We start from the raw sequence: 13074 nt of genomic DNA on the forward strand, positions 1-13074 counted from the left end.
TCAACTTTCAGGCAATCCAGATAAAAAAAAAAAAAAAATATCACCTTTATTACAACATTTTTAAATTGCAACCTTTTTCCGCTTCCCACATATACAATGGCTTCCTTGCTAGGTGCAGAGAAACTATGTCCCTGTCTATCTTTTAAATGCAATATCCCACCTTGACCATCATAAATAAAATGGTCAAATCTTTCATCATCAACAATCAATGGTCTTGATGGGGAGAGTGCAAATTCAGAAGAGGATTGCCTATAAATTGACTCATTCAAAGTTATTGTATCAACCACATGTGAAGGTTTCTTACTTTCATCATTTGACAGCATATTACCAACCGCTGGAACAAAAAATTCAACGACAGCCAGAAGAAAATCAAGTGCAACAAGCAGTTGTGGCCTTTGAACACAGACAGACATGCGTGTCAAGTGTTGACCAAATTTGGCATCGAGTATAAGCATTGTAGGAGTTGGTATCACCTCATCATAATTTTTGAAACTGGGACCAGCCATATGTTGGTTTTCATTGTCATTTTGAAAGTGAAGTGGACCATAACCAATGTTATCAGGCTTTCCTATTGCCAATCTGAACTCTTCTTCAGTGCCATCTCGATCATCAATCACAGTGAAGCCCTTAAGTGTTGCAGAGAGAAAACCTTCCCCGATGTTGTTGGACTTGTAAAGAAGCCATGCACCAGCAACCTGTGCAACGACAACACTAAAATTACATAGAAGTTCAAAAATAGATTCCACCTCAAAAAATCTGATTAAAAAATGGGCATGTGATATAAATGAAAATGAAATTTTTAAGAGAATGAAACACTAGAAATTGCTTCAAACAAGGAACGAATACAAGAAATAACCTTGGATATAACATTCCCCCTTCTGTCTAACATCCAAGATAGTTAAGAAGCACGCATAATTCTAGGAACTAAACTTGACAGGAAGTTCAATGAGACACAATGATAGGAACAGAGGAATATGAAAACGTAACCAACAAGATGGTTGCTGACATCGAAACAAGATACCGAAACCAAGATAGTGGAAGACAAAGGTCAAGGGCATGAAAAAGAATACAATTTTTTTCCTTATACTTTTTCGTCAGTTTTGTATTGGTCAAACACCATAAGCATCCATTAAAGCTTTGATCAAAGGTTGCTATGACAAGCAAATTTTAGCTGTGCTAAATTTTCATTGAGCTCGAAAGTTGGTACTAATGTAGAACAAACATTGTGCATGCTATTCATAACACAACTCCATTGAGACATTTCGAAATTAAGGACATAATTAACCCTGCACTTCTAATAGAACTAGTAGAAAAATGTGATACTAAACAAGATAACCAAAAGTTAAAAATGAATAATAACGAATTTTGATCATAAACATAGGAACTTTATTCGGATAATGAAGTCTAAAAATTAAAAAAAAAAAAAAAATATTAGAGATGACCGACTTGTTAATTTCCTTTATAGCAAGACAAAAAAAAAAAACTAATTCAACATGAAAGATTTCTCAATTTGGACCAAAATAAAAAGAGACAATGAATTTTAAATATCACCATTTATTCCTTCCCTGAATAACTGACTAAGAAAACAAACACCACAATATTTAAAACCTCACAATCAGGACATTGAAAAATATAGTTACCAAACGAGGGTAAAAAGAACAATGTTGTTGTAGGCCATAAATTGTCGCAAGGACTAACTAATGAAAGGTAACCTTGAGTTTGAACCTTTAAAATAAATCGTGAACAATAAAATATATTACCTGTACTGTAGCAAGAGGTGCATCTCTGGATACTCCAGAAAGTAAGCTCAATTCAACTAAATTGATATGAACGGAAACTTTCATGGAAATCCATGCTTCTTCAATCTGTGACTCAATTTCATTACCAACTAAATTCTGAGAGACAATGGGTTCTATTATATCAAGAGATGTCCCAGAATCATGCTTAAGCGGAGGCACAATATTTGGCGTCTCAGATATATTAGACAGTGCACATTCAGTAATAATCAGGTACTCTCTATTTGATAGAGCCGCTTTCAATTCTCCTATCTGATAAAGCAAGATGTCAAATTCAAGTAATACTTGTGTCTTTTTCGAACTTCGAAAATATATATTTTTTTAATTTAAGGATGATCAAGCAATAAAAAGTGAACCATTGATGAGAACACCTGAGGGATTTTCTACTCTCTCTTAGAATACCTTGATAGCAGCTTCTATACTTGGTATGTGATGCAACAAGTCCCGAAGCGACCTCCGAATGCTTATAGAAATCCCCTTAACATCTTGAATTATGCTTTCACCTAATTCAGTTCCAGCACCAACATTTAAATTGATGTCCTCAACCTGTAATTAACAAGAAATAGCTGAATAGTTAGGTCCAGAGGTAAAATGCATATTGCTGGCAGTACAATGACGACAATTCAATCATGCATACAATCGCTTACAGTCATGAAAAAGTTTGATACTTGGAACAAACACTCCTGATTAGTTTATATTGCGAGCACTTAGAGAGTCAAAGTGAATCAAGCTAGCCACAAATCATTTTCTTGGATCGACCAGTTATATAAGAATGTCATAGCAAAATTCATTCAGCTGTCTTGGCAAAATCTAACCTGAATCATTAGTATTTCCATGTGCACAGCATCAATCTCACTCTTTCCACCATGAAGCCAATGGAAGGTGTTCCGTACAGTTATGTGAACCACATCAAGCTTCAAGTAACTGTTAAAAGTTTAATAAATTCAATGCACACGTCACAGTGACTGTAAATAACATACAACTTTCTTTAAAACTAAATGTAAACCTACTCAGGACTGTCTGTTTGCCTAGGCATCAATATGATAGGCTTCCTGAGAGAAAGATCCAATTTGAAAGCTGGTGACCCTTCTATTTCACTAGTTGTAAATGACTTTTCAGAATTTGTCACCCGATCTTTTAACTTCACAACATCCTTTGAGTTGTTGTCAGGAACAAGACCCATAAAGTAACTGACAATCTGCACATCAAATATCAAATATTTTAATGATATCATAAATGAGACAAAATTATGCAAATAAACAAAATAGTTGATATTCATTTACCTCCTGCACAAATCGATTCAAATAAACAATCCGCACTTCTGAAAGCTGGCCAAAAAGACTATATTCAAAACCTTCATAGTCTTCATCACCAGAACTAAATGAAGTGAAAACCAACTGCATAATCACAAGTAAGGCTTGTAAGATATACCATATCAATCAAAAAGATGATTATTGTCAGATATTAATATGAATTGGGCCTTAACTATCACATCACATGGCATCATAGCCTCTTTGACCAAGTGATCAAGGGTTCGACTCCTGGCAACCTCATTTGTTAATTTAATTTCAGAACATGGTAATATGGGCATGTGTTGTGCACGCTTCAAGCCCAGTGGGCATTTGCGTGCAGGGGTGTGTCAAATATTAATGTGAATTGGGCCTTAACTATCAGCTTAAGCTTTTAGTTCAAATGGTTCCTTGACAGTTATAAACACACCAGAGAAGATACCTAACAGTACATGTTTCTAAAAAGAAGATACCCATAAAACCAGACACTAGACAGCTACAGAGAAGAGAAGAGTTAAAGAACGCAGAGCCGTCAATGCTGCGTTTATATAACCCCAATTCAAAATATACCTTTCCTGCAACATAAGTAATTAGTAACCTTCAGAAATCTGAGTTCAACTAATAGCAAATTCGTTGAGTTCAGCTACACATGCATTGAAACTGATACCCTTTGTCATAAAGGAATATACACACATGCATATATATATATATAACAGAAAGTACCTCAACAAATGAGCTGCCCCCAGGATTTCTCATATCACAGATCCAGAAATATGCATGGTCTCCAGGAAGACTCTCATCACTTATTCTTAGATTTCCCAAAGCTGCCTTTATACTAAAAGAGCTTGGAAAGACCTTCAAGGAAAAACATAACAAACAAGCGTAAACAGATTGCATTTGTCCACATATTACTGAATGTGAAAACGGTAAAAGAAGAGGGAAAAACTGAAACCTTGATATCAGTCAGCAAATTCTCTTGGGAGAAAGAAGCTAGCTTAGTTTCATTCTCATTCATTATTAAAATCTGAGCACGGGCCATATTTAATACTATATTGAAAATAATTCTTGATTTTCCCTTGCCCAGTAAACCCTTGACAACGGGCTCCGCAATGGCTGTCGATTGATCATCAATCCCATCATCTCTAGAACTGTCATGGTTAACCACTACAGCTGAATCACTATCACTTAAAGCTTCAGTTTTTCTATCATTGATATTAATTGCATTGACAAACTCCATGATGGCAAGAATTGTTGGTCTGCGGCAGAAAAATGACAGTGTAGCCAATGTGACTGAGACCTAATTATGACCATTTACAAATTAGTCAGTGAACCATACAAATGGGATAGAGCTCTAAAACAGAAAGTTCTCCACCTGCATATCAATGTTCTTGTACAGAAAAGAGTTCTGGTCGTAGATAACTATCTGAGCTTTCACAAAACTATCCAAGGTATTATTCCGTTCAATGTCCTCTGTCTTGTTTTGAAAAGTATCAGTAGGTAATAAACCAGTGATCCGACTAAAAGTAGGAGGTTTCAACCACGCATTGTCAAATGGAAGTGGATTCTGGGGAGTCAGATACTCAGAGTCAACCAAATTTTCTGATGCCTCATAAAAATTGTCCTCGCCTTCACTAGGAGTCCGATTATTATTGTTGAAGCTCTTAATCACATCAGGAGATGAATGATCATCCTCATTTCCAATAATTGACCTCGCCAAGAAAGAAGTCCGGGAAATCTTATTACCACAAACTAAATCTTCAATCTCCAGAGATTTCAGAACTGTGCCAATGAACATGTCATTTTCTCTCATTGAAAGTTCAACCTGAGCATAAGTTTAGATCTGCTAAGCTGTGAAACACAAAAGCATTCATAAACTTAATTATAGTTCAATACTATATGTACCTGACCTCCTAGCGCTCGAAATTCGAATAAAGGACTCTCCTCAGCAAGAAGCACCGACAGAAAGCTCATATCATGCTACAAAATATAAAAGTAATGTGATTTCACAAGCAGTTCAAGTAAAAGAAATGTCATAAATTGTAATGCATTCTTTACTTGATGATTGTAATTGAAGGATATCTTTAGTTCATCAAGATCTCCAGTCAAAAATAAACGTTCCATCTTCAAAACATCTCTTGCATCAAGGTTGTCATTAGATTCCATTTCCGAGTCATCAGCATCTGATGAACTTTCAGAAAGGCTAGTAATTGGTGCAGAAACCTGTAGGAAATCATTGATATCTGAAAAATTAGGCAACAAGCAGCTAGACATGGAAGTATTCAAGTACAGAGAATTTCCATGGTTTGCCCGCTAGTTAAAAGCATATACATAGGGGGTTATTTAAAATGTTAACAGATACATATGGACATATAACTAAAACCCTTCTTGTTTTATGAGACAAAGAAAACCCTTCTAAAAGCAAACAAACAGTTGTCAATTATCTGCCTCTGTATCTTGTGAATATTTTTTTTAGGTTTCATGTCCATTCGTTAACAGTGCTATACTTTCTGACACGGAAACACACTACGTATACATTAACAAGGAAAAATATAAAAAATGGATGACAAACCCAAGAAGACACTCAAGCAAATTTCAAAGGAATAGATACTTTCAAGATTTTGACTGCCAAGAATATTCAAAATTAAGAATATAGGTAGGAGTATACAGACTAGTATTCAACAAAAAAAAAAAAAAAAAAAAAAAAAAAAAAAACAGGTACATAGGTTGAAATAAGCAAAGGATTTACTGAAGCACGATATATGGCCCCCTGCAAGCGGCTTTGCCAACTTCTTCGCAAATCATCAGAATCATATCGTAGTATTAGTGCATTCACATCCTCTAGAACCTACATGAAGAAAGACCATGAAAATGAGTTGATGCTGAAGAAAGTACCTACAATATGAATTTTCAATAATGTTATAGAAGGGTATGAAAATAAGAATCCAATTATTAAACCTTGTTAATTGGCCGCCCGGCATCACAGATAGCCATTAAATACTGTACACCAACAAATTCCTCTGGAAGTTGATAGATCTGCTTTCCTCGTAAGCTACAACGAGTGCATGAACATGTATCATTTACCAGCCAAACCATATCGGTTTCATCTTAGTGAACAGGATATGTGCTCTACCAAAGAAGTCAGAGTTTTTACCCAGCTCAACATCATACTATTATATAATTGCAGCTGTAGTTTCCATTTTCGAAATTCACACTAGTGTACATTTGCAACTGTTTCTTTCCAAGAAGAGTTTTAGACACAAAGCTAATTCACTCAGTTTAAAACTGTGCCAGTTAAACTAAAGCCCACTGACCATATATCTGATCCAAACATTGTTTCAGGTATGCTGCTGAGTTTGAACTTAACTATACTAGCTTCTGATTGATTTCATCAACAAAAAAATTCACCATTCTCAACAGATATGTATGTCAGTTAAATCCGAATTTCCGTTACTATGCATGTGGCCAACTAATCTGCACCCATCCTTCTTATCACTTAGCAATGCTAAATAATTCTCATTATTTGTAACTGATTTATCTCTAATAAACGAATTTCATTAAAAAAAAAGGTCATAGATTTATTGCTGATTATTTGGACCAACAAGACCAAAGCAATCAGAAATTAAACATAACTTTGATTGATAAGAATTATAAACACAAATCACTAGTGAATTTGGACCAGCAACGCGGAAGCAATCAGAAACTAAACATAACTTAAGTTGACAAGAATTATGAGCACAAGTCACTAACTGCCTACTTTCAAATGCTTCACACAGTCGGATATTATGTTTTTTGACAGAGAATATGCTAATAGGCATAAGGGTAATATGGGAATTGAGGGACACGTGGTTAGTGAAAAGAGAGAGTGGCAGTTAGTATATATATAGCAGTAAGGAGAGAATATCCTGGCTTGGTAGTGCCCCCAGACGTAGTCATTCATATTGAGTGGCGAACTGGGTAAACAATTCTTGTGTGTTTGATTATTTTCGTTTATCGTAATTTCAATTATTCCTAACAACTGGTATCAGAGCGAGGGTAATTACGATGGGAGACGGAAAAACCCCCTGTGGAGAAATTCGATGGTTCGGATTTCGGTTTCTGGAAGATGCAGATCGAGGATTACCTGTACGGTAAAGATCTGTACCAGCCTCTGGGTGAGCAGCCGGAGGATATGTATGATGAAGAGTGGAAGCTGTTGGACAGAAAAGCGATGAGCGTTATTCGCCTGTCGCTGTCCAGAAACGTGGCGCATCACACGGTGAAGGCAAAGACCACGAAGGAGATGTTGGAGATCTTGAGTTCGTTGTACGAGAAGCCTTCCGCGGCAAACAAAGTTCATCTGATGCGGCGACTGTTTAATCTGCAGATGACGGAGAATATAGCAGTGGCGACGCACCTGAATGATTTTAATATGACAATCACTCAATTAAGTTCTGTAGATATTGATTTCGACGAAGAGGTATTAGCCCTAATTCTGTTATCTTCTTTACCAGAGAGTTGGAGCGGCACGGTTACTGCCCTAAGTGCTTCAGCAGGGAAAGAAAAACTTAGGTTTGATGATGTCAGAGACTTGATTATAAGCAAGGAGATTCGCAGGAAAAAGTCAGGTTCCACATCAGGATCAGCCTTGAATGCAGAGAATTGGGGCAGGTCAGATCGCAGGTCAAAGCAGAATCGTGGCAGGTCTAAGTCCAAAGGGAGAGGGAAACCTGTGAAGGACAAGAGCCACATCAAGTGCTGGAATTGTAATGAGAATGGTCATTACAAGAGTGAATGTAAGGCACCGCAGAAGGAGAAGTCAGTGAATTCAACCAGCGAGGATTTTGGTGATGCGTTGATTCTGAGTAATTCAACTGCAGAAACAGCAGCAGAAGCCCTGGTATTGAGTGTAAGGAGTCCTCTGGAGTCTTGGGTATTAGACTCAGGAGCTTCGTTTCATTCATGTAGTAGTGCAGATTTGATGGAAAACTATACCCCTGGGAAATTCGGAAAGGTTTATCTTGCTGATGATGAGCCTTTGGAGATTGTAGGGAAGGGAGATGTTTCGATCAAATCCCCGAATGGATCTGTGATAAAGCTGTCTGGAGTAAAGCATGTTCCTGGCCTAAAGAGAAATCTGTTGTCAATCGGGCAAATGGATGATGAAGGTTATTGTGTAATCTTTGCAGGTGGTGCTTGGAAAATGACCAAAGGAGCCATGGTGGTTGCCCGTGGTGAGAAGGTTGGATCGTTGTACTTAACAGACAACGTTTTCAATAGCATTGATGTCGTGATGGAGAATGTCAATGCAGATTTGTGGCACTGTTGTCTTGGTCACATGAGTGAAAAGGGGATGAAAGTGTTGTATTCAAAGGGTCTGTTGCCGGGTCTGAAATCTGCTGATCTTGGGCTGTGTGAGGATTGCATCTTTGGGAAGCAGAAAAGGGTCAGTTTCTCTAAGGGTGGCAGAACTTTGAAGAAAGAGAAGTTAGAGTTAGTTCACAGCGATCTATGGGGTCCTGCACCTGTGAAATCCCTTGGTGGAGCTTTGTATTACATGACCCTCATTGATGACTCCACCAGGAAAGTGTGGATCTATTTTCTGAGAAAGAAATCTGATGCTTTTGATTCCTTTCGAAAATGGAAGGCCCTGGTTGAGAATGAGACAGGTGTGAAGGTAAAGTGCTTGAGGTCTGACAATGGTGGAGAGTATGAGCTTAGAGAATTCAAGGAATTCTGTGCTGAGAATGGAATTCGCATGGAGAAGACTCTGAAAGGAACTCCTCAGGAGAACGGAGTTGCAGAACGAATGAACAGAACTCTGTGTGAGCGTGCTAGAAGCATGAGGCTGAAGTGCGAACTTCCGAAGACATTCTGGGCAGAAGCAGTTAACACTGCAGCATTCTTGATCAACAGAGGGCCTTCGAGTCCCTTGGAGAGTGGCATTCCTGAAGAGGCTTGGAGTGGCAAACAGGTAAATCTATCCTTTCTACGAGTATTTGGATGTGATTCATGTGTTCATATTGCTCCCCTTGAGAGAAGTAAGTTAGATGCAAAGTCTATTAAGTGCACGTTTATTGGATACGGTGGTGATGATTTCGGATATCGGTTCTGGGACAGTCAGAACAGGAAGATTATTCGCAGTCGGGATGTTGTTTTCAACGAGCAGATAATGTACAAGGATAGTCTGGGCGCATCTGATACTGGTGATGCAAAACCAGAGGTCGTGGAACTAGACATCACGAATTCTGGTGGGAGCAAGGAGGTAGTTGTGGAGGAGACAGTTGTGGAGGAGGTAGAAGAACCCCAAACTCCACCGGTTACACTGCGCAGATCCACTAGAGAGCGTAGAGCACCTGACAGGTACACGCCTACAAGCAACTACATGCTGTTGACAGATAGTGGTGAACCAGAAAGCTAATTGGAAGCATCTCTTGGAGAGGATGCGAGCAAGTGGAGGCTTGCAATAGATGATGAGATGGATTCCTTGATGACCAATGGCACCTGGGAACTTGTTGAGCTTCCAAAGGGTAAGAAGGCTCTACAAAACAGGTGGATTTTCAGAATCAAAGAAGAGGCTGATGGTAGCAAACGCTACAAGGCAAGGCTGGTCGTGAAAGGCTTCCAGCAAAGGTATGGCATAGATTATACTGACGTTTTTACTCCAGTGGTGAAGCTGACTACTATTCGTTTAGTGTTGAGTATGGTAGCTGCAGAAGATTTGGAGCTGCAGCAAATGGATGTAAAAACGGCATTTCTTCATGGGGATTTAGATGAAGACATCTATATGAAGCAACCTCAGGGCTATGAGTCTGATAACGCTGAGCTTGTGTGCAAGTTGAACAAGAGCTTGTATGGTCTGAAACAAGCTCCAAGACAGTGGTACAAGAAATTTGACGGATTCATGCACGAAATTGAGTTCGTGAGGAGTGAAGCTGATCATTGTTGTTACTTCAGGAAATTGAATGAAGGCTACATAATTTTACTGTTATATGTTGATGATATGCTGATTGCAGGGTCGAGTGCTCGAGAAGTGAGAAAACTGAAGAAGCAGTTATCTGAGCGGTTTGCTATGAAAGATCTCGGAGAAGCTAAGCAAATTCTGGGCATGAGGATTGAAAGAGATAGGAAGGCTGGAAAGTTGTATCTCTCACAAGCTGAGTATATCAAGAAGGTATTGATTAGATTCGGCATGCAAGATGCCAAGCCAGCTACGGTTCCTTTGGGTAGCCATTTCAAGCTATCTAAACATGACTCACCCAAGAGCAGAGAAGAGCGAGTCCAGATGGAGAGAACTCCGTATGCCTCAACAATTGGCAGCTTGATGTATGCAATGGTGTGCACAAGGCCGGATATCGCACATGCTGTGGGAGTTGTTAGTCGTTTCATGGGAGACCCTGGTAAGAAGCATTGGGAAGCAGTAAAGTGGATTTTGAGATACCTGAAGGGAACCACTGAACAGGCCCTATGTTTTGAGGGCAAGAAAGTTATGTTGACATGATATGTGGATGCAGATTTGGCATCTAGTGACCTTGACAAGAGAAGAAGTACAACCGGATATGTCTTCACATTGGGTGGTACTGCTGTCTCTTGGGCTTCAAAGCTGCAGAAGGTGGTGGCTTTGTCTACTGCAGAAGCTGAGTACGTTGCAGTGACTGAGGCTAGTAAGGAGATGGTATGGTTGCAGAATTTCTTGCGTGAGTTGGGAAAGGAGCAGAAGGATCCTATTCTGTACAGCGACAGTCAGAGTGTCATTCATTTGGCAAAGAATCCCGCCTTTCACTCAAGAACAAAGCACATAGAGTTGAAGTATCACTACATACGGCATCTCTTGGACAGGAAGATATTGCAGTTGATGAAGATTCCAGGCACAGAGAATCCTGCAGACATGTTGACTAAGGTTGTAACCTTAGAGAAGCTGAAGCTATGTATGGCTTCAGCTGGCCTTGGTAATTAAGTTAAAGGCATGGCACTACCATCAAAGGACGGATTTAGTCTCCAGGTGGGAGATTGTTGGGCTTATGGAGACTAATATATATAGGCCCAACTGAAGCGATGGGCCCAACTGCAGCGATCCAACTCGCTGCTGAGTTGGACGGGGGTACGGGAGCGGTAGCCCCTGTTGGGCCATCGGCCCAAAAAAAAAATTTGGGCGATTAGGGTTTCAGACGGTTAGGGTTTCAGGAGTATAAATGTAACCTCTTTCTCTGTAATCTGTATCTCATTCATTATAGTAAATATCATGGCTTGGTAGTGCCCCCAGACGTAGTCATTCATATTGAGTGGCGAACTGGGTAAACAATTCTTGTGTCTTTGCTTATTTTCGTTTATCGTAATTTCAATTATTCCTAACAGACTCTGCTCTTTGAGTAGGGAGGAAGAATATCTTACTGTGGGGGTTGAGTTTAGGCTCAATTCATTATTCTATCTTTGTCTTTCAGTTCATAGCAGCGTAATAGTTCTTTGAGTTCTTCAATCTAATAGACTACTGTTTGGTAGTTTCAATCTTCTTCTCTGTGTTTGTATTTCATTTGTATAAATCGGCGGTGTCTCTAGGAAACTGAAAATCGAAACACAATCAGAATGGGAAAGCAAACACTGAAAGAACTTAGTTGGGACATCTTTCAGACGTTGGTAGATCTGGAGAAAACAATGAAGAAAACCATATCCGGACTTGAAGCTATGGAGAAGCATTTCTGTGGTAATATTTCGAGGCCTTTTGAAATACCACCCACTGATGTTGAATCTAACATTCCAGTAGTTACTCACATGGAGGATACAAATGCCGTTGAGATTACTCCAACAGGAAGAATCGTTGAATCCAACTCTAAGCTGGAAAAACGAACCAGAGAGGCAATGGAAGAGTCTATGCAGAAGTGTGAAGAGTTTATGGGTAAAGAAGAGATTCAGAAGATAGACGATACAATGGAGAGTTGGTCTAACAAGCAGGAGGAAATTTCAAAAGAAGTCACGATGGATCGCCGACCACCAGAGACAAATCGCTTCTTCCTCCAACAAGTCCAGATCACCGATAATCCTGTTGAGCCTCATGAGACTGTAGATCGGATCAAAGCTGTTGTTGTTCCTATTGGGAAGGGCATTGGTGGAGGCGTCGATGAGGCCACACTTGTTGTCTGCCTCAATTGGACAACGTGTCCAAGTGTTTTTTCCAGCCAGTAGGGCTGTAAATGAGCTGAGCCGCTCATGAGCGGCTCGGTGGTCGGCTCGATAAAAGCTCGGCTCGATTTGTAAACGAGCTGCTCGTGAGCACGATTTACTGGCTCGGTTCGTAAACGAGCCGAGCTTGAGCAGACCAAAGCTCGGCTCGAAAGCTCGCGAGCAGGCTCGATTAGAACATTTATGAACAAATTTTAGTTTTGTAGAAAACTATATAGTTTTGTCTTAGTTCACAAATATCTAAACTTAATACTATTTCATTTGCTGTTAGATGAGTTTGTTCACAAACATAATAAATGAGTAATAGACGAACTATTTTTAAGCATCTTGTTTATTTATTCACAAACTTTGCTTGTGAGCTTGTTTATGTACACAATTAAAGAGTTATTTGCGAGCAAACTTCACAAATATAATTAACGATTTACTCACAAACAACTCATGGTTAGATAATTTTCTTAATGAACCAAGTCCAAAGAGGATTTTGGGCTCGAAACAAGCTCGAAGCTCAGCTCGAGCTTGTTGAGCAAGCCAAAGCTCGGCTCGGGCTCGAGCTCGTTAATTGTACAGCAAGCTCGGCTCGGGCTCGAGCTCGTTAATTTTATAGCGAGCCGAGCTTGAGCAGGTTAACGCTCGGCTCGGCTCGATTACAGCCCTAGCAGCCAGGGTGTTCGCCGGAGACATTTTTTGGATGGAAAGGTAACTTACCATCTAATGGAGATGTTGTTTGGCGTGAGTGGAGTACCACCAGAAAAGTGTTTCTAATTCATAGTGAAATATGGGACCCATTTTATGTTGATACAGGCCAAGATATTAGGCCCAACAAAATAATGGGTAAT

At 39.4% G+C, this 13074-nt stretch overlaps 1 protein-coding gene across 1 annotated transcript in view; it reads right to left on the bottom strand.

Annotated features, from left to right (window-relative positions):
* LOC136233426 (uncharacterized) overlaps positions 1–13074 on the bottom strand; it is a 62845-nt gene that overhangs the window by 28339 nt on the left and 21432 nt on the right. The window contains exons 20-32 of the mRNA XM_066023081.1: positions 6041–6134; positions 5832–5930; positions 5141–5305; positions 4988–5062; positions 4458–4907; positions 4038–4382; positions 3809–3940; positions 3080–3193; positions 2807–2994; positions 2612–2720; positions 2199–2342; positions 1761–2048; positions 45–695 (exon numbers count right to left, since the gene is read on the bottom strand). Coding sequence (XP_065879153.1) covers positions 45–695; positions 1761–2048; positions 2199–2342; positions 2612–2720; positions 2807–2994; positions 3080–3193; positions 3809–3940; positions 4038–4382; positions 4458–4907; positions 4988–5062; positions 5141–5305; positions 5832–5930; positions 6041–6134 — 2854 coding nt within the window. The remainder of the gene's footprint in view (positions 1–44; positions 696–1760; positions 2049–2198; positions 2343–2611; positions 2721–2806; positions 2995–3079; positions 3194–3808; positions 3941–4037; positions 4383–4457; positions 4908–4987; positions 5063–5140; positions 5306–5831; positions 5931–6040; positions 6135–13074) is intronic.

Source organism: Euphorbia lathyris, chromosome 6, assembly GCF_963576675.1.
Source record: "Euphorbia lathyris chromosome 6, ddEupLath1.1, whole genome shotgun sequence".
Classification (NCBI taxonomy): Eukaryota; Viridiplantae; Streptophyta; class Magnoliopsida; order Malpighiales; family Euphorbiaceae; genus Euphorbia; species Euphorbia lathyris.